Raw genomic sequence first — 23054 nt, forward strand, 5'->3', positions numbered from 1 at the left:
CGGTGAATCCAGAGCAACTTTTGTTTGAACTTCAAGGGATTTATTTTGTACTTAAAGCAATATAAATGAAAGCAGAATTCTTGTGTTTAGTCAAAATGAGCCTAATGGAAATACTTACATGCTCCTAACAGTTGAACCTTTCTAGTGTGACTTTTAAAAAGACACAAAACATTTACTAAATGCAACTTTTTTTCCTGGTTTTGTTGGGTTTTGAAAAGTGAGTGAGAAGGGGTCAGACAATGGTTTCACCTTCAATTTCAATATGTTTTCAACACTTCCCATTTTACTTCCCTTAAACGTGTACCTCCTCCTTTATTGGCCAGATGGGGTAATGGATATTTTCCATTTTTATTCAAGTACTTCATAGGAGCAGCATGTCTTCAAAATAGAAGCAGTGAAAAGTTGCTTATTCTTCTGTGAATTACTTGATATTTGAATAAAAATGGAAAATATCCTCTCTCTCACCCCACATATGAAAGCATGCACACACACACACACAGTCATATTATGGAAGCTGGTTACAATGTGAGAGTTTCCTACGGTAGTTACAAATAAGGTTTGAGATGCAGGGGTATTTTTATTCTCGACATTCTTGTTTCAAAGGGTTGTTCTATCCTGAAAATTTCTCTACCCACTGTTGAACCAAGTTAAATCAGATGGCCTGATTCCATTGCTTGGTAGTCTGTAATATACATATATATCACAGACTATATATACTTTTACAAGTGTTCATGCTGACTGCAAAGTGGGTATTAAACACCACTACTGTGATTTGGTAGAATTTTACACATACTTTACCCAGGTGTAAATGACTATACGATGTGCAAGACAGTAGAGAATCAGGTTTTGTGCATGCAAGCAGTCCTGGAAGTATTAGCTGACCAGTTCTTAGCTGCAATTAATTCTTAAAAGAAGACACATTTAAAGGGATAGGATCCAGGCAGGTCAATACATTTCCAAAAGTAACCTTCAGCCTCAAAAGCTTTATTCTTTCCCTGTCTGTTTTAATTAAATTTAGTTGGTTTGAGCACTATAGTACATTTCATAGCAACAATAGTACATCTAAATCTTTTATATTAGTTTGAAAGAGGGAAGTCTAGGCAGATGTTTCTGACTGCACCCTTCATTGAAATATCTACTTTGTAAAATCTTTGTGACAATCTCTGAAAACTAGAGAAAGCTTAATGCTGCCAGTGCTCTCAGAAATACTCAATGTATTTGCAATTAAAATTCTTCTGCTGCATTGCTGGGCGCTGTTGAATGACTCAATGATAAAAAAGAACTTTCAATATCAGACAAAAGTTATCACCATTAAGTGCCTCAAATATAATTCCTCAGGAAGAACTGCAGTTTCCTGTGAAATATATTCATATATTAAGAAATGTTTCTTACTTTGAGGTTTTTTTTTACTTTTGCATCCTATGGAGCAATTCATTTTTATTTGAAATTTTATTTGAAATTATATTAAAGTGCAGAGTGCTGACAGCACCTACAGAGGACTGCTAGCACTGTGTATTTCCAAATTCGAGGGAGATTCTCAATTCCTCAGATAATATCACCTGCTAGGACTATTGTATTTGATTATGTAGAATACTCATTAAGAGGAAAAGTAATTAAAACAAAAGTAAAGATTAAATCTCCTTTAGGATTTTCTAAATACAATTTATCCTGTTTTGCTAAAATCCAGTACTATTTTTGTTTACTCCAACCAGTAATCAAAATTGTATTCCTAAGCTTACATTTCATATTAGCACAATTCAACTACAAAATATAGTATTCCATAAAAAAGCCATGTCAAATAAATGTTAAGGTTGGAAGATAAAGCACTCAAAATCAGGAAATTCCAAAATTAAGCCATGCTAACTTTGCCCATGGTTTGTAGCCATTACAATAAAATCTAATTACACTGGTCTACAATTTTTGAGAAGTCGTCTGCTTCAGAGATAAAATGTCCTATTTATTATGTATTTTGATGTGCTGAATTCAAATATGACAATTAAAACAACCGATTGGCTACTGTTTAAGATATTTAAGTTTTTACATTTTATGTCTATGTATATTGTGTTGATAGTAGAGTTTTAATCATAAATTGTAAACCTAGGTCTTTTAATGTATTTATGGTTGCTTTACATGATAATATTTCACCAGTCCTGGTCATGTAACACTTTAAAAATCAGCAAAAGGGTTATATAAATAAAATTTATTATGAAACAAAAGGCAAAAAACTATTATGTACATAGTTTAGTCCTATTCAGTGTCTACTCGGCGCTTCTTGGCTTGTCTCTTGTATTCATTAAATGGAGCATCTCTTTGTCACTATCCAACTATAGTCTGCAAGCACTGATGGGCTCCATTTGCCCTGATAGCATTTCTCCATTGTTGCAATATCCTGGTGAAATCGCTCGCCGTGCTCGTCGCTCACTGCTCCACAGTTCGGTGGAAAAAAATCTAGATGAGAGTGCAAAAAACGTATCTTTAGTGACATGTTGCAACCAAGACTTTTGTATGCCTTGAGGAGGTTTTCCACCAACAATCTGTAGTTGTCTGCCTTGTTATTTCCGAGAAAATTTATTGCCACTAACTAGAAGTTTTTCCGTGCCATCTTTTCCTTGCCACACAGTGCATGGTCAAATGCATCATCTCGAAGAAGTTCACAAATCTGAGGACCAACAAAGACACCTTCCTTTATCTTAGCTTCACTTAACCTTGGAAATTTTCCACGGAGGTACTTGAAAGCTGCTTGTGTTTTGTCAATGGCCTTGACAAAGTTTTTCATCAGACCCGGCTTGATGTGTAAGGCTGGTAACAAAATCTTCCTTGATTCAACAAGTGGTGGATGCTGAACACTTTTCCTCCCAGGCTCCAATGACTGTCGGAGTGGCCAATCTTTCTTGATGTAGTGGGAATCTCTTGCACGACTATCCCATTCGCAGAGAAAACAGCAGTACTTTGTGTATCCAGTCTGCAGACCAAGCAAGAGAGCAACAACCTTCAAATCGCCACAGAGCTGCCACTGGTGTTGGTCATAGTTTATGCACCTCAAAAGTTGTTTCATGTTGTCATAGGTTTCCTTCATATGGACTGCATGACCAACTGGAATTGATGGCAAAACATTGCCATTGTGCAGTAAAACAGCTTTAAGACTTGTCTTCGATGAATCAATGAACAGTCTCCACTCATCTGGATCGTGAACGATGTTGAGGGCTACCATCACACCATCGATGTTGTTGCAGGCTACAAGATCACCTTCCATGAAGAAGAATGGGACAAGATCCTTTTGACGGTCACGGAACATGGAAACCCTAACATCACCTGCCAGGAGATTCCACTGCTGTAGTCTGGAGCCCAACAGCTCTGCCTTACTCTTGGGTAGTTCCAAATCCCTGACAAGGTCATTCAGTTCACCTTGTGTTATGAGGTGTGGTTCAGAGGAGGAGGATGGGAGAAAATGTGGGTCCTGTGACATTGATGTTTCAGGACCAGAAGTTTTATCCTCTTCCTCGTCTGACTCAAGTGAGAATGATTCTGGTGCATCAGGAACCGGCAGTCCTTCTCCGTGGGGTACTGGGAGTATAGCTGATGGAATGTTTGGATAATACAGAGTCCACTTTTTCTTCTTTGACACACCTTTCCCAACTGGATGCACCATGCAGAAGTAACAATTGCTGGTATGATCTGTTGGCTCTCTCCAAATCATTGGCACTGCAAAAGGCATAGATTTCCTTTTCCTGTTCAACCACTGGCGAAGATTTGTTGCACAAGCGTTGCAGCATATGTGTGGGGCCCACCTCTTGTCCTGATCTCCAATTTTGCAGCCAAAATAAAGGTGATAGGCTTTCTTAACCATAGTGGTTATACTGCGCTTTTGTGATGCAAAAGTCACTTCACCACAAACATAGCAGAAGTTATCTGCACTGTTCACACAAGTACGAGGCATCTCTGCTCACTTTGGCTAAACAGAAATGTGTCCCTTTGCAAAATCAAACACTGACAAATAAGAGAGCACGACACTGTATGATTTCTAGAGCTGATATAGGGCAATTTGTTCAGCAGAGTGATGTAAGCTTCGTTATGATTGCATCATCCATGACTTCTAGGAATAACATGATGCAATTCATATCATGTATGACGCACTACCAGCTTCAGATTGCATCATTCATTGTTTTGCCTAAAAAGCAAGTACTGTCCAAACCCAGTCATAGATTTATTCATAGATCCAGTCAAAGACGTATTTTTGTCATTTCTGGTTTAAATTGAGATCCCTTCCCTTTATAACTCACTTATCCTCCACCATTCCCAAGTCAAGGGTCGTATATACTGACCCAATAGCACACATGTGTCAAACTCAAGGCCCGCGGGCCACATCCGGCCCGCCATACAATTATATCCGGCCCGCAAAATCGTTTTATATATCTGTTTTTAATGGCCCTGTGATATGACGCCCCAATAACACACACTACAAATCCCATGATGCAGTGCAATTGCCGCCAACGGCAAGCCGCGGTTCAAGTTCGCGGTCTGTTGATGTATACAACGCTAATATCAAATCAAAGCTAGACCCCAACAATGGCCAAGAGAAAAATTGATTCTGAAAACCGAGGCTTTCAAAGCCGGTGGGAGAATGAGTATATGTTTACTGAAATTGCAGGTAAACCAGTGTGTCTCCTTTGCGGGAGTAATATCGCTGTAATGAAGGAGTATAACCTAAGACGGCACTACGAGACGAAACATGAGAACAAATTCAAAAACCTGAGCGCAGGACAGAAGCTACAAAAGGTAGAGGAGTTGAAGAAGAATTTGACATCCCAGCAGACGTTTTTCACCAAAGCAAAATCACAAAGTGAAGCTGCTGTGAAAGCAAGTTTCATTGTGGCCGAAGAGATCGCCAAATCAGGACGGCCGTTTACCGAGGGGGAATTCGTAAAGAATTGTATGATGAAAGTGTGCGACGTCCTTTGTCCAGATAAAACGCGAGCGTTTGCAAATGTAAGCCTCAGCAGAAACACTGTTGCTAATCGGGTTTGTGAGATGGCGACTGATTTGAAAACACAGTTGACTGAAAGAGCAAAAGATTTTGTTGCATACTCCCTTGCCGTGGATGAAACTACTGACGCGACTGACACTGCACAGCTGGCGATATTTATCCGTGGTGTGGATTCCAATTTGTGCGTAACAGAGGAAATACTGGACATTAAATCGATGCACGGGACAACGAAAGGAGAAGACATCTTTGGAAATGTATTTCAAAGTGTAACCGACATGAAACTGCCGTGGGAAAAACTCGTTGGACTTACAACAGATGGCGCACCTGCTATGTGTGGTGAAAAAAATGGACTGGTGGGAAGGATGCGCTCAAAGATGCGGGAGGAGAACTGTGCCGGTGAGTTGACAGTGTATCACTGCATCATACACCAGGAATCGCTGAGTGCTAAAGTCCTAAAAATGGATCATGTGATGAACACTGTAACACAAACCGTCAACTTTATCAGAGCCCACGGTTTAAATCACCGCCAATTCCAGTCTTTTCTGCGGGAAATAGATAGCGAGTTTGGCGATATGCCATATCATACGGAGGTCCGGTGGCTAAGTCGGGGAAAAGTTCTCAAAAGACACTTTGAGCTGCGAGAGGAAATCTGCCAGTTCATGGACAGTAAGGGGAAAGACTGCACAGTTCTGCGGGATGAAAAGTGGAAATGTGAGTTGGCGTTCCTGGCTGACATAACGTCGCATCTTAGCGCTTTAAACCTTCAACTCCAGGGACGGGAGCACATAATAACCGATATGCATGATGCAGTGAAGGCATTTCAAGTGAAGCTGCGCTTATGGGAGACACAAATGCACCAATGCAACTTGTCTCACTTTCCCTGTTGCCAAGTAATACGGAACCAAGAAAGTGCCACAGTTTTCCCAAATGCCACCTTTGCTGAAAAACTCAGCGCGCTGCGCACTGAGTTCGCACGGCGCTTCAGTGACTTTGAGGCACAGAAAAGTAACTTCGAGCTGCTTCGCAACCCATTTGCAGTCGATGTGGAAACCGCACCTGTAGAAATGCAGATGGAGCTGATAGAACTGCAATGTAACGGGACACTGAAGGCAAAGTACGACACTGCGGGGCCAGCACAGTTCACTCGCTTCATTCCTGAAGCGATGCCACAGCTCCGCCAACATGCGGCTCGAATCCTGTCCATGTTTGGCAGCACATATCTGTGCGAGCAGCTGTTCTCTGTGATGAAAATTAACAAAACATCACACAGGAGTCGCCTCACTGATGAACACCTGCAATCGATCCTGAGAATCTTCACAACACAGAACCTAACCCCAAACATAAACGAACTTGTTGCAAAGAAAAGACTCCAAGTATCAGGCTCTGACTAAATAGGACAAGAAAATGGAATGTTATGATTTGTTATGATTATACTTTTGCTTTAAATTCAATTTTTTATTTATATTTTCAGATTTTTTAATATTCCAGCATGTACAGATTTTGAATGTATTGTATTGACAGGATATTTTTTTATGAAGAGCAAAATATTTTAAGTTGAAATGTATTTATTTTGGAATGATATCCTGTATTTTGGTTCATATTAATGGTTAAAAAACATAAATATTTAGTCTGTTAAATAAATGGTTATACTGTTCGGCCCGCGAGTTTTGAGTTTTGGCCCCCTGTGCAATTGAGTTTGACACCCCTGCAATAGCATATCTTGAAAACTAGAGCCAATCAACAATTTTAAGCATCATTTTCGTTCTCAGTGACCCAGGATTAGTAAAGTTTGACAACATTTATTTCAGAAGCATTTTGGCTGTAGAGCAGTGTTACATATTCACATATTATTTGTAAAATACATCATACAATATTTTCTACAACTTTCAACATACATGTACGGTATTTAACTACCACATAGTACCGTATACATAAAGAAGAGTCTATGAAAGTTATTTATATACAAAGTTATTTTGTGTGCTCATCCTCATTTGATCTCAGATATTTTGTACTACTTTTTCCATTTGTTTGACCAGAGACATTCGCCGAGGATTTGTTGATAATCTTTCTAGATTTTGTTTGTTTTGGTTAAATCATGTTTATATTCCCCAAGTTTCACTTTCAGTTTTGGGTTCCAACAAAAACAACAAAAATAACCAGGCTCACTGATGCAAATTTAATACAATTATCCATTTATGAAACCATAAATTGGCCTGGTTCACCAGAAATTGGGTTAGGCTTTCCAAGAGGTTTGCAAACCTTGATTCAACAGCTGTTTCCTCTATCTTAGCCAGTCTTCAGTTGATGGCACAATCACAATCTTTTACTTTTCTCCTTAGGGAAAATAAAAATAAATCTGGGAATTTACTATGCTGCAGACACTTTGCACCAGTAAAACCCTAGGGTATCCCTTATGATTATGCTGGAGCCACAGATCTGGCACCACCAATTTATACTCACCCACCCCTTCCAAGAGGCCCCAGTGAACAGGGAGTTGAGGGGTGTGGTGGAGGATATTGAGATTGGCTGGGACAGCCTGTGCCGTGGTAATTCTTTATCACTGCAATGATCTTTTCATTATTCTTGGGAAAACATTACTAAATTATAGGATTTATTAGCATTTACAAAGTAAGTGATTTACAAATAGCAAAGTAAAAGGAAAAATGTCTATATTGTAATTTATTTATTTCCATGAGGCCACTATTTTTCACTTCACTGTAAAGGGGAAAATGTATTTATAAAAAAAGATCATTCAAACAAGTATACTTCCAATATATTCCTATATTAATAATAAATAATTACATGAAAATCGGCTCCAAATAATTTGAAGAAATTGTACTTTTAATCCTCCCCTCAAAAATAAACAAAATAGCATCCCTAGGAAAAAAAAAACAAAAAAAACCCAAGCTTTGAGTACACCAGACTTTCAAAATAAGCACTTTTTGGTAAATTCTATTCATTTCAATGTATAGTTAAGAGGAAATTTGTGGAGGTTTCCACAACTCCTGCCCCCTTATTATGCCTACATGTTAAATGAACAGTTTAAGCCTGGTGGGCTTTCTTGCTGACTCAGTAAAGAAAGGGACATTCATCCACTGCCACTTAACAGCTAAACTAACTGATATAATGAAAAAGCCACAGAAGAAAGTTTAATTATTTAACTGGAAAAGTAATGCTCTTTGAAGATCAAGAAATGCAGCTAAACCAGCATCTGTTCATGGTCCAATGTTAGCATCTGCACACAGTGGATAACTAATGAACCCCTGACGCTGGAAGCTACTCCATGTAGGTGCTAGTATCCACCAGTACAGAACAGATTACAGGACAGCAGCTAAAAATATTAAATGCCATTTGTTTTGGATATTGCCACAATTTGCTAGGTGAAGTACAAACACAAAGGGAAGTCCCAAATTCTGAGTGCCAGATTGTGCAACTCTTATACAAAATCAGTGGGGTTACACCTATGAGTAAATGTTCATCAGCAAGAACAAGGGTGGCACAATTAAGATTAGAGCTAGCAGATATTAAATTATTCACCTTTATAAATATAGATGGATATAGTTTGGCCAATGGTGTATGACTGCAGTTTCAAGGATATGTATGATGGATTCTGCTATTTTATGCCATATTGACTTACATCAAAAATCTTTATGCTGAACAAGATTCAGATGGCATTCAGACACAAATTGGCAGCTTCCATTAGGGAAAAAGCTGCTGAGCTTCAAGTGGGATACATGGAAGAACTACTTCTAAAGATGCTGAAGTTCCTAGTATTGCCTTTTAGAATGTACACAAAGATGGTGCTTTTGAATCATCTACCGCTGGCTCTCTTCAGAGAAATGATAAGTACATAACCCTGAACTATCATATTGTTGTCTATGCAGAGTATGGAAGCACTGTAAAAGACAACCTAATTATATCACTTTAGACTGCAATTCCACTGAAAAAAGAAGAATGCAGAGAAGCAGAAGAGATCAAAGTGGCTTCACAAGGGATTGCTAAAATAGCTCAATGTAGTAAGGGTAAAAGAAATTCTCCTAATTGATGTGAAACACTATCTGGTAAGATTTCTAGGACTGTTCTCAGGACTACATTTGCCTGCAGGAAAAAAAAATTGAAATGGTTCAAATTTCACTTATTCCACAGTTTAATTTCCAGCAGCAAAGTTAATTAATTATAAAAAAACAAAATAAGTAGTTCCATCTGACACTCAATGGAATTTAGGACAAAGTTTGCCAGGCCAGTTTAATTTTTCAGATATGTATAGGGGATGGAAGGCTGACTCTCTTGATCAGAAAATCTAGAAATATGGATGTGGAAACCAATTTTTGCTTCCACATTAGAAGCTTTTTGGATCTCATTGAGTTGAGTCTACCTGAACATGTAAGTAGCTGAAAATCGGCTGATCCTCTGTGAAAACCAGATAAAAGGAAATTAAAGACAGCCCTGACCAAGGCTTTGTTCAAACTGATGCCCAAGAGAGCATACCTGACCTGTGTCTGATGAAATGGGTAATCACCCACGAAAGCTTATGCTCCAATACATTTGTTAGTCTATAAGGTGCCACTGGACTCTTCGTTGCTTTTTTACTGACTGAAAAAGTGTCTCACCTGGATGTTAGCAGCTAGTCCTTTGACTAGGTAACTCCAAAAATCTCATTCTTTCAGGCTCCAGATAGAAAGGGATAAGCAGCTCAAGTTCAAATGCCTGACTAGGACTTAGGTCAGGAGTTCCTGGGCTATGGGAAGACTGAGATGGCTGGAGGAATATTGGCTTCAGTGCAGGATGCTATTAGATCAGGGGTGGGCAAACGTTTTGGCCTGAGGGCCACATCTGGGTGGGGAAATTGTATGCAGGGCCATGAATGTAGGGCTGGAGCAGGGAGTTGGGGTGCAGGAGGGGGTGCAGAGTGTGGGAGGGGGCTCAGGACAGCAGATTGGGGTGCAGGAGAGGTGCGGGTGCAGAAGGTGGCTCAAGGCAGGGAGTTAGGGGGCTCAGTGCAGGGGACTGGGGTATGGGGTGCAGGAGGGTTCGGGGTGTGGGCTCCAGCCTGGCACTGCTTACCTGGAGCAGCTCCGGGGTGGCAGCAGTGCGCAGTGGGGCTAAGGCAGGCTCCCTGCCTGCCCTGGCCCTACACCACTCCCGGAAGTGGCCAGCATGTTCGGCAGTGGCTCCTGGAGATGGGGCGGGGCAGGTGGCTCTGCTGCGTGCTGCCCTTGCCTGGGGGTACCACCCCCAGAGCTCCCATTGGCCAATGGGAGCTGCGGGGGGGGGGGGAGGGGGGCGGTGCCCGCAGGCAAGGCAGCACACAGAACCCTCTGCACCCCTCCTCCTCCAGGAGCCGCAAGGACGTGGTGCTGGCCACTTCTGGGAGCGGCGCGGGGCCAGGGCAGGCAGGGAGCCTGCCTTAGCCCCGCTGCACCATGGGGTTGGCAATGAAAGCCCTGAGGAGCTGGATCTGGCCCACGGGTCGTAGTTTTCCCTCCCCTGTATTAGGTTCATGTTTTCTTGGGCCAACCTGATTTTTCTGGAGACCCTTACTAATCATGATAGATGCCAAAATACATATAGGATTCCAGCTGACCACAAAAAGGGGAGACATCCACCTTCCAAGGAGACTTCTCTCACTGTCAAAGCCAATACCTCAAGTCACCTCGTTTTGCACAGTGCAAATAAAATCTAAGGTGTGCACAAGAGCTCAAAGATCCTGGAAAGAATCTGGTTTAGCTTCCATTTCCTTGGTAAAAGGGTTTGCCTCTCCCACCACTTTATCTAGATATACCGATGTCCCTGAACACAGAAAGTCAACACAATGATGGTAGACAAAATTCAGATAATTTGTGATTCAGAAGGAATTCCAAGTACTCTATTTTGCAATACAGGCTATGCTTATTTATTTGTCATATACTCAGGGCTGTTCTAGATTTCAGGGAAGAGGTCTGTTCTGGATTCCACAAAAGGGGAAAATTCCTTCAAAGTAGGCTGGGAACATGCAGTTTGGGATCAACCAAAACTATTTGTAAATCAGAGCATATAATACCTGCACTCTCACTAACTGATATTGATTCTCAGAAAACAATCAGAGTTAGGACAGTGAGCAGAAGTCAAAGAATGAATAGCTACTTCTATATCAGCATCAGTTAAGTACTAATGATGCTGATGCATTTCATCTGACCAACAGTGATACTTGTCTTGACACAGTGCACTTGGGAGAAGGAGAGTTCCTCTTCATCAGTTGTATCCTCCTGGCAACTGAACCATGTAGTGTGTTGCCAACCCATATCAGTATACCACAACACCTCCTCCTCATTACCATCAATCATGGGTCCCACAGTAGCATGTTCATCTATGATAATTACAGATTAACTGACACTTTAGCAGAATCCTCTTCTCCAGATTTAAAACAACCTGCCCAACCCTGCACTCAACCTAGTTGTCTGCCAAGTGCCTTGCTCTTCCTCACAATAAAGTTTGAGAAATTAGACCTAGATTTTTGTGCTGCAGCTCTCTAGGGGGTGAGCTCTTTCTTGGCTAGAAGGATGCTATGCTGTGCCGCATGGGGTCGCCTGGCCCCTGTGTTCATGATAATTGTAGCTCTTTTGGAGAAATGTCTTTTCTTTTCTTTTCTTTTCTTTTTTTTGTAACTGCAAGGCCACTTCTGCTTCTGACGCTGCATTTTGAGAGAAATCTCTCTGATGCCATTATAGAACAAAAGATAACGCAATTTCTCAAGGGTTACAAACCACTATAAAGTACTACTAATAAATAAGATCTCTTTAAAAATCAAATATTGGGGAAAAAAGCAACAGCTTCCAGGGTGTATTACTGAGGCGATCAAAAGGGCAAATAACAAAGGGAGTGCTGGCCACCATAAATATGCTAAGACACTTGGATTAGAATCTTAAAATAATGGAACAGCAACAGAAACTTAAAAAAAATCTGGCCCAGAAACAGTACACTTGTCCACAGAAAAAATGATTCCAAATGGGTTCTGCTACCCCCTCTCAAGCACATGAGGTAGATTCAGATAATAAGGGAATCAGAAGAAACACCATGTGACAAAACCCAACTAAATTCTCAGTGAAATTCAAAAGTGTACCATGGAACTTTGCATAATATTTTTTTTTTACATTTGGATGGCAGAGAAATAAAATCATATCCAACTGTGACTAAATTGCCACAATTTTTTTAAACTAAAATTTTCTTTTTGGCAGTGCAGAGACAATGAAAAATGGGGCAAATCTAGACCAAGGTTTTCCAACAATGATTAAATAAATATATATAGGCACCTAAATAAGGACTCTGATTTTGTAATAGTGCTGAGCACTCAACGGTTTCCACTGAAGTCAATCAAAATCTTCCCCAAGCCATAGATGATTCATCAGGCTGATGCAGCTTAAGGCATGTCAGATTCCGTAGCCAAGAGTACACACAGGAACTGGGGGGGGAAGTAAGACCAATGTGTAAAACAAGAAAAAAAGGCAAAACTGCTACTTACCATCTAGTAAATCTAGTTTTAATCACTAGTAATGACAATGCTAAAAAATATTCGGAGGAAAAAAAATTTGTAAACACCTGAAGGATAATGGATTCAGGAGTAATATACTGTATTATCTTAAAATGGCAGGGAGATAGGCAAAGTGAGCTAATAAATCTTTTCAGTCTCTAATATCTAAGGTTCTATCGCGTAATTATCAGTGTTGGCTACTAAATGACAACTCTTAGAAGATAAATGTGAAAAATTAGTAGATGAAGAGTATGTCTGCATTGAGTAAAGCACTTGATATACTGTTTTCTGAAAATTTAATTGAAAGATTAATTCAAACTGTCTGAGATAAGTGCTCTGAATTATATTATTATTTTTTCTTTTATTATTAATATGAGCACTGTCATTTGGATCAAAAACTGACTAAAGAATCATAATAAAGGGTAATAATAGATGGTGATGCATTAAGTTAGGGGGGACGTTGCTATAGAAATTAGTTTGAATTCTATTTTTTTATTTAATTACTTTGTAAGTTAGAGTGGAAGAGCACCTGAAAACATTAATGAAAGTTTGCGGACAATTCTAAATTGGAAGCTGTTGCAAACAACTGGGGACAGAAAATAATACAAATGGACATATAGCCACATATTTAAAGGGATTCAGGTGCTTCAAAACAGCAGACAGCCGTGAGACAGAAGGGGCCAATGAAGTTTTGAGAAGAGCATAGCATCTTCGTGCCATTACTTCTACCAACATGGACTCTGACTTGAGCTGAGCTTTATCGTGCTAACCTAAGGAATTTCCCATGCTGTATTCTAGGTGACTAATAAACTACTGTGTTCTGAAAAGGCTGCCCTGCCTCACCGTAAATACTCTGCTCCCTGCAAAAGTAAAGCCTCTCTCAGGAGTCTGACCTCAGCTGGACTCTCAGTTTAGAACCACATGGGGCATACTGGAGCTTGAAGGCTCAGTCTGGGTCACTGCCTTTGCATGCCACTGCAAGGCCTGTCCTTGTGGAAAAGTGTGTACCCTTGGGGCTAGGCACACTGAAGGTGTTTCTGCCGAGAGACTGTTTGATGGCTAGGGTATAGCACAGACAACTGTGAACACAGAAGTTTCTCATCAACTCTCTCCGCTAAGCCCTCAACTTCACCCAGTGACCCACATCCCATCTTTCTGTCCACTCTCAGCCCCTCCCTTACTCTTTTCTTTAACCTTTTACTCTTCTTTGGCTCTTTCCCTTTGCAATATAAGCATGATCTAATCTCTCTCATCTTAAAAAGCCCAATGTTGATCCCACTTGCCTCTCCAACTACTATCCCACCAGGCATCAGAGGCAAAGGTAAGAGACGGAGTCAGGATCTGGGAGTCCTGGCATTGGTGTATAGGCAATTAAAGCATTTCTTCTCTTCATGTCCTATGGCTCCTTGATTAATTTATTCTCAACATCCTGATTTCGTACTGAATGCTCATATCTTCCCTCTTTTTACTCTCCCCTTTTATTATTTGTTCAACCTCCACCTGACTACTCTATCCAGCCTGTCCCCAAGGAGATTGATTTCCCTTCTACTGAGGTAGAAGCCATCCAAAGTATACAGCCCCTTATTCCCACAGAAGGTAGATCAATGTTCCACAAAACCCAATCCCTCCACTTCTTGCCTAGCCAGCTGTTCACTTCTACCTTCCTCCACTTGTGAGATAGGAAGGATCTCAGGGAAGATAGCTTCAGCACATTTCCGAGTTCCCTGAAGTCATCTGTGATATATCCCGTGATGCAGTATCTTTAGTGCCTATATGAATCACCACTAATGGATCCATGCCCATCCACTTCAGAAGTCTATCTATTCTTACAGTGATATCTCATGTCTTGGTTCTGGGAAGACAATGCACTGTCCTGTTGATTGCCTATCCCTCGCAGAATGTTCTTTCAGTTCTTCTGAGTATTGGTTCCCCTATAAGGATTTCCTGTCTTCCTTGGATGGCTGGAGAACTCTTTGTGGGCAAGCTTGATTTACTTACTGGTTGGGTCGAGCTGCCATCCACAGCTCCTTATACATCTCTCCATTCCCTTGGACCGGCTGGGTCTGGAGAGATATCTTCCAGAGTTTCCATGTTGAGGACCTGGTATCAATTGGAAACTTTTAGATATGTGGAATTCTTCCTAGGCCTCTTCTCTGTATGGTGGTCCCCTTGGTTCCCTTCTCTGTAGGGGAACCCTTAGTCCCCCTATCCTTCTCTACTCCATCTCTGAATACTCTCACCTGCAAACACAAATTAAACTACCATACCTATGCTAATGATTCACAAATCTACTTCTACACACACAAATCTACTTCTGTTCCAGACCTGTCTCCTTCTGCCCAAACTAAAATCTCAGCCAGTCTCTCTGACATCTCCTCATGGATGTCTAGCCATCAACTCAAGCTAAACATGGCAAAAACAGAGCTCCTAATGTCTTCCCTCCCGAAGCCCTCTCTGCTACTTGCTTTCTCGATCACTGAGGACAACACCACCGTTGTCTCTATCATCCAGGCTCACAAGCTGGGTTTCACCTTCGACACTGACATCTCTTTTGGTCCTCACATACAAGTTGTCTATATACCTATATATCTATTTGGATATCTTGAAGATTCTTTCTGCAAAACATCTCTAAGATATGGCCTTTGTTATCCATCCACACATCTAAAGCTCTCATCCAGGTTTTCATCATCTCATGTCTCCATTACTGTATCACCCTTCTCTCAGGCCTTGACAAATGCAACTTTGTCCTGCTCATATCCATTGAGAATACCACTGCAAACATCATTTTCCTAGCCCATCATTTTGACAAAGTAATCTCTTACTTTGAATCTCTCCACTGGTTTCCCTTTCTCTATCTCACCAAACATAAGCTGTTTTTGTTCAGTTTCAAGGCCCTTCACAGTCAACCCCCACTCTCTGTCTATCGTCTCTAATTCATTGAGTTTTCGATGCACACCTGATGCCAGTTGCCACTTCTCCCTTGTTAAATTTTCAAAAAAAAAAAAAAAAAATCTTCATGCTTTCTCCCATGCTTCCCCATATACTTGAGAAGTGCTCCCTGTAAACACTCGCAAAGCCACCTCACTATCCTTCTCCAAATCCCTCTTTAAAATTCTGCTTCACTGTAATGCCTATATTACCTTCATAACAGGTAGGGTACTGGCTTGACGAGGCCAGTGTATCATGCTAAAAAAGATTGTCTCATTGTTCACTTGTACTCCCTGTCTGTCTATATCTATCTGTCTCTTGTCAGATACTTATATGGTAAGCTGTAGCGGGGTGGTCACTCTGCTCCAGCCCTGAAGGGCTTAAAAGCAGCCCTGGAGAGGGCTGTGGTGGAGAAAACCTAGGCTGATTGGGGGAAGCAGCCACAGCTGGGGCCACACCCCAATCAGGACACAGCTGGCCCCTTTAAGAGGGCTGAGTGCCAAAGGCTGTAGGAGTCTCACTCTAGCCCTGGTGTGGGAAGGGCTAGCTGCCTAGGAGCAAGGTACCTGAGGTGGAGCAGTGCTGGGAAGGGCAAAGGGAGCTGGGGAGCTCCAGCCTGGTAAAACCCCAGGCCGCAGGCCTTGTTGAAGGCTTATGAAGGTACTGGGGCTACAGAGGTGCAGCCTGGGAATAGGCAGAGGCAGCTGGTCCTAACCCCTTGACGATGATGAGTGGTTTACAAACTGCGGTCTGCCCCTGTGAATTGGGGCTAGATGGTGACTGGCAATAGCCACTGAGGCAAGGTGGGGATAGAGGGGTGGGGGTTCCCCTGCGCTGGGAGACCCAGATTGTGGGATGTTGCGAGCGACAGAACCCTGATGTAAAGGGCACCGGGGTCCGGGAGGGACATGGGGGCCGGTGGCAGGTGAGACACCGGCCTGCAGAGGGTGCTCCGGGCTAGAAGAGCTAATTCCTAGGATGACCAGCAGGAGGCGCCATGCCAGTGAGCCTTCGCCCTGCCATATAAGCTCTCTGATGCATGGCCACATATTTTTTCTGTGTTTGTGTAGCGCTTAGCACAACGGGGTCCTGGACCTTGTTAGGGCTCCTAGGTGCTACGGCAATACAAATAAATAATAATAATATTCATCATCTGCATGATTGTAAAATAAATTTTAATGCAGCCAAATGCAACATTGTATATCTAGGACCAAGGAATGCCAGCCATACCTAGAGAGTGGGGCAGTTTTTCCTGGAAAACAGTGACTCTGAAAAGGATCTTGGAGTCATAGTGGACAAGCAACTCAACATAAGCTCCCAGTGTGATGATATGGAAAAATGAGTTAATATGAGCCTTGGATGTATAAAAAGATTGTAGGAATAGGGAAGTGATTTTACCTCTGCATATGGCACTGGTGAGACCAATATTGGAATTGTCCAGTTATGTTCTTAACATTTTTAAAAGCAGGTTGAAAAACTAATAAGTTTCAGAAAAGAGCCATAAAATGATGTCAGGACTGGATAAAATGCCTTACAGTCAGAGAATTAAACAGCTCAATTTATCTAGCTTATCAAAAAGAAAATTGAGAGGTGATTTGATTACAGTGTATAAGTACCTTCATGGGGAGAATGCACTAAAGGGTAATTTAATGTACAGAGAAAGGCATAACAAAAAACAATGGTTGGAAGATGAAGCCAGATAAATTACAATTAGGAATAAGTCTCAAATTTGTAATCATTGGTACAAACTATCAAGGAAAGTGATGGATTTGTCATCTCTTGGTGTCTTCATATGTAGACTGGATGCCCTTCTGGAACATATGATTTAGCAAGACACATGTTATTGGACTTAATACAGGGGTAACTGGATGAAATGTAATGCCTGGTGATATACAGGATTCTAGACTAGATGATGTAATGGTCCCTTCTGGCATTACACTATCTGAATATGTGAACCACTTTTATTAATTATTAATTCTGTTTTCTAAAGTTAACCTGATATATAAGGCTGCAATCACCGAAAAGTTATGTTTTTCCTAATTAACAGTATCTCACTGTTAATATTGCAAATACTTTGACATTGTAACTTACCTGCAAACATAATTTTTAAGGTTTTTAGCAGTGTGTGTAAAAATATACATGCAGTGTAGTTGTAGCCATATTGGTTCAGGGATATTAGAGAAACAAACTCTTTTATTGGACCTGACAAAGTGTTCTGTGTGGCTCAAAAGCTTGTCTCTTTCACCAACAGAAGTTGGTCCAATAAAATGTATTACCTCACTTACCATATCTCTCTAAAATATATATGTAATTCTCATGTGCTGTTTCGGTGAATTTAAAAGAAAATCACAGAGAAAAATATTTTACTTTGCAATTTATTTTACATTATTTCACTCACAGTTTTCCATTAATGCAGATTTATTTCTGCAGCCTCTATTATTTTCATTGTTTGACTTCTATTTGTTAAATCCTGAATTATTCAAGGTAGTCAAACAGAACACACAGATAACTTCTGGTGCATAATGATCAAAACATTTAATACCATAATACCTTTCTGAACCCCTCTCTCCTAACCGACCACAATACATTACATTTAATTCAAACACTCCTCTCCAGAGTTCAACTTTATGTGACAGACAGTAGAATACACTAATTGTTAGAACTCCTTAGGTTTGGTTTTGAAAACTTTCTTTGAGAGTTCAAGATAAATAATTCTGAATAAAATAAGTAAAATTAAAGAGATTTATGAACGATTCTTTAGTTATAGAAAAATCAGCACTGTGACTTATGTTCTTTGCTTTTAAAATGAAAATAAGAATCCAAAGTCTCCTAATTTTTAAGAATACACTGAACAATTCTGAATCATTATCAAATATATTGTCACTCTGTGATCCATAATAATCTCAATTGCCTGAAGGACAATGCTCCTGGAAAGAATTTACTTGCCTAGTATAAACCATTCAAAGAGAAAAAGAACGCTAACGTTTTTATACTACCATATGTTACAGTAAAAGAATGTTGGTTCCAGTTTGTCTCTGGGGTTGTGTGTGGCTACACACACACGCACAAGCTTCACTAAGAGACATAATTAGTTAACACACCTAGAGGCAAAATCCTGACCCTGGAACCATGGCAGTGTTGGTGTGGTTCTACTGTACATGTAGGAAAGAGGACAGGCTTCCAGGGAGCAGGAGATGCACAGTGGGTGTGCACTCCTTACGGAATTTAGAGCTCTGCTCCAAAGGAGCTCTTGCCTGTCAGCATGAGTGGGAGATTGATAGCAGAAGGAGGGAAATTGAGTGAATCTACTGTCCTTTCCCAGGGAGGGTGTGGGTCAAAGTAGCAGCTTTAGGGTACAATCCTAAAACAAAGAATCCTCCCTTGTGCACCTCTCCTGTTCACACTCCCTGCATATCTGCCAGCAACCAGCCTGACTACTGAAGGTGGGTACTGGGCAAAGAATTTCCTGCAAGTGCACCAAAGAGGCATGAAAAAAAAAAAACCCACACAGAAATGTTGAAATCAGTCCAACATTATCACAATGAAATATTTAAATTTTTCAAGTCAGATACAGATGAGGATTTAGTTCACAAAACTGGATGAGGTGCTATTAGTGCCCTTGTAGATCAGCAGTTAAAGTACTTGCATTGGAAGAGGGAGACTTTGGTCCAAATCCCTGCTCCAGAGTGTACACCCACAGAAAGCAGGGGTTTGATTTTGGACCTTCCACAATCCAGAGAAGTGTCCTAACTCCCAGGCTATGGAGTATTTTGGGGTGGGAATCTGTTCTGTTGAAGTTGTTCCACCTTGTATAAATAAATATTTACTGGCAGAGGGACTGGAACTTGTCTGTTCCTCCTCCCAGGTGAGCATCTGAACTACTGAACTAGAGTCATTCTCGTTCTCTTTGTCTGGCACAATCCCTATTCAAAAACTTTAAACAATGTGAAAGTTTCAACGAGAGAGACTGAGAAAAACTCACCTCAGAATACCCTACACCCCAGTAATTAGAGCATTTACCTGAGATGGGGGTGACCTGGGTTCAGATTGCTGTTCTAGATCAGGATTTGAACCCGACTCCCTGCTTCCAGAAGGTATAACGCAGGCATCCCCATTTTTTATGAATCTAGCCCTTTATTTCCTTGGCTTTTATTATGAAAAAAAATCAAAAATAAAATGATTTTGGATCAAATAAAACACTGATTCTGACATGAAACATTTTGTTTTGAGTTGAACAAAATATTTTGTTTTATCTGAAACATTCTTTTTCTGAATTTTTTTTATTCACAAAAAATTCTGAAAAAAAGTTGTTTTTGGTTTGACCCAAGCGATTTTTTTAAAACAAATTTTTGGAACTGCCAGTGAAATGAAATTAAATACACCTCCCCCCCACAGATTTGCAAAGATCTAAATAGGAGTGCCAGGTGCTCCTGCTGAGGGCAACAGTAACATGTAGCATTCTGCATTTTGTGTGGGGAAGGCTCCTATACTGGCCTGATTTTGAAGAGCCTATGTTGCTGCCTATCCACTGCACCTCCCTCTTCTTTCCCATGACAATTTTCTGTGAAGAAACAATTTAAGCCGTCTCACATCTAGACAATCAACTCAATGAAATAACAATGGGCTTGGATGTATAGTACTGTTATTAAATGGTGTAGGAGAATTATTTTCTTAGTGTAAAATGTAATGAACTCAAAATAAGTGAGATCATTTTAGCTGGATAGTAGCTCTCGAGTGACCAATTTTAAACTGGAGCTTAAACTTGAGCCTCAAAAGTAAGCAACAATAGCACCATTTCATTTTCAGTTAGCTTGTATATTGCTACTTTTTGGAAGCATTATTGAGTAAAAGATAAAATCTCAAGATTAAATCTTTTACTTGTAAAGATAGTCTAAAATAGCAATGCAACAATAGCACTTTAATCTCTTTCAATCAATCTTTCAACCATCTGAAACTGAATTAAGCCTGCACAACTCTATTTTTGATCAGATTGCTTGCTTAAATCCATTAATTTATAATTTGTTATTATATGCTTGTTCTTGCATAAAAGTGAATATATTTAATTCTACAAATAAATTCTTCAAAGAAGGACTAGCTTTTCAAAAAGAGACTGCATGCTAATTATTGTTCAGTTTTGAGGAATATTTAAATATAGGTTATACATACATGTGCGAGTGTATACAAACACAGACTGAGAAATGAAACATGAGCATGTATCGGGGAAAATATATACATATTATATAACAAAAACGTTCAAGGGCAGTAAAATTGCAGAGTTATGCACTCAAAATTTAGGACATGCCAGATTTCAGATTACCCATGCAACCTTAATTTAGTCCCTTTGTGTGTATGCATTATGGTATGGTATTTAATTACATGCCATGTAACAATTTTATCTATGAGACAAGGTGGGTGAAGTAATATCTTTTATTGGGCCAACTTCTATTGATGAAAGAGAAAACCTTTCACGCTTGCACAGAGCTCCTCTTCAGGTCTGGGAAATGTATTCAGCATGCTACAGCTACATACAAGGCGAAATGTGGGTGACCAGATGTCTCGATTTTTTAGGGACAGTCCTGATATTTGGGACTTAGTGTTATATAGGCGCCTATTACCTCCCACCACCTGTCCTGATTTTTCATACTTGCTGTCTGGTCACCCTAGACGGAACAGATGTTTAGCACAAGTTCTAACCACATATTTCAATGGACCATTCAAGGTGATCTGGTCCATCAACACCTCTTGAGTCATGGTGAAGGGCAGCTGGTCTAGGCGTGGTGATAGTGGGATATAGATTGTTGTAATAAGACATAAATCCAGTGCCTCTATTCAATCCATGATTTTATAATGTCTAACAAAGTTATGAATTTAAGATCCCAGATTAGTCTTTTGAAGGTGTTGTGCAGGTTTCCTATCAGGATGAGGCCTGGGAGGTCAGATATAGAGTGACCGCTCTATAAAAAGTGTTAACCCACAGCTTATATGGTGTTTTTGTCTTTTATCATTTTTGTGTGAGTTTATTCAAGAGCGTAGTGATTGTCTCACGTTACCCACATATTGAACCTGCTTCAAAACAGATATAACCCCCCCTCCACTATACACTCCCAATTGTCACTTAATATCCCAAAGGGGATAGCATACTCAATGGGGACCACAGGCTGAAAGAAATCTTTCCTGACCCACCCTCATTCTTGTGGTCTTCAAACAACCACCAAACCCCTCTAAGCTCATAATCAGAAGCAAGCTCCCTCACAGACTAGGACGGAGCAACAAAGTGGCACCAATCCCTGCTAAAACAACAGATGCAAAACCTATAGAAATATCTCTCTACATTACAATGATCAATACCCCCACAACACACCTTTCAGGATTCATGGGTCTTACACACGCCTATCACAACATGTGGTGTACCTCAACTAGAGCACGATATGCCTCAATAACAGCTATATGGGTGAAGTGGGACAATTACCACATTCTCAAATGAACAAAAAATTATAAAAGACAAAAACATTGTCATCTTTTCATGAACAGTTCTCGCAGAGCAATCACTGTATATTTGACCCTCACCCACAGCTCCCAACCCCTGTGTCACTTCACCTTGAATGGTCCCTTGAAATATGTATTAACTACTTATGCTAAACAATCTGTTCCAACTTGTATTTAGCTGTTACACTTTGAGTACCTCAGGTAAGGTATTTCCAGTAGAGATAAGGAGGTGTTAGTACCGTTATACAAGGCACTGGTGAGACCTCATCTGGAATATTGTGTACAGTTCTGATCTCCCATGTTTAAGAAGGATGAATTCAAACTGGAACAAGTACAGAGAAGGGCTACTAGGATGATCCGAGGAATGGAAAAGCTGTCTTATGAAAGGAGACTCAAAGAGCTTGGCTTGTTTAGCCTAACCAAAAGAAGGCTGAGGGGAGATATGATTGCTCTCTATAAATATATCAGAGGGATAAATACGAGGGAATTATTTAAGCTCAGTACCAATGTGGACACAAGAACAAATGGATATAAACTGGCATCAGGAAGTTTAGACTTGAAATTAGATGAAGGTTTCTACCATCAAAGGAGTGAAGTTCTGGAATAGCCTTCCAAGGGGAGCAGTGGAGGCAAAAGACATATATGGCTTCAAGGCAAAAGACATATATGGCTTTATATGTTCAATCTCCAACATATAACCCCTTAGCCATCTCTTTTTCAAGCTGAAAAGTCCCAGTCTTTTCAAACACTCCTCATATGGAAGCTGTTCCATACCCCTAATCATTTTTGTTGGGTGTACCATGTATTTATATGGTGGTATTAGGATATATTGTGTCGTATTATGTGTACCTTTCCTTATGGTTCCTAACATTCTGTTTAGCTTATTTGACTGCCACTGCACATTGAGCAGATGTTTTCAGAGAACTATACACGACTCCAAGATATCTTTCTTGAGTGATAACAGCTTATTTAGATCCCATCATTTTGTATGTATACATTACTTTGCATTTATCAACATTGAGTTTCATCTGCCATTTTGTTGCCCAGTCACCCAGTTTTCTGAGAGTCCTTTGTAACTCTTTGCAGGCTGCTTTGGACTTAACTATCTTGATTAATTTTGTATCTTCTGTAAACTTTGCTACCTTACTG

At 40.3% G+C, this 23054-nt stretch overlaps 2 protein-coding genes across 5 annotated transcripts in view; one reads left to right on the forward strand and one right to left on the reverse strand.

Annotated features, from left to right (window-relative positions):
• The window catches only part of CSMD1 (CUB and Sushi multiple domains 1), a 1932406-nt gene that overhangs the window by 759952 nt on the left and 1149400 nt on the right, over positions 1-23054 (reverse strand). The gene's annotated exons all lie outside the window — the stretch shown is intronic.
• LOC135982218 (general transcription factor II-I repeat domain-containing protein 2A-like) lies at positions 4356-6688 on the forward strand. The gene has a single exon (XM_065587779.1). It carries the CDS (start codon positions 4567-4569, stop codon positions 6373-6375), a length of 1809 nt encoding a protein of 602 aa, XP_065443851.1. The 5' UTR covers positions 4356-4566; the 3' UTR covers positions 6376-6688.

This window comes from Chrysemys picta, chromosome 3, assembly GCF_011386835.1.
Source record: "Chrysemys picta bellii isolate R12L10 chromosome 3, ASM1138683v2, whole genome shotgun sequence".
Classification (NCBI taxonomy): Eukaryota; Metazoa; Chordata; order Testudines; family Emydidae; genus Chrysemys; species Chrysemys picta.

Coding starts and splice junctions, on each gene's coding strand:
- LOC135982218 (XM_065587779.1), top strand. CDS start 4,567: ATGGCCAAGAGAAAAATTGATTCTGAAAACCGAGGCTTTCAAAGCCGG.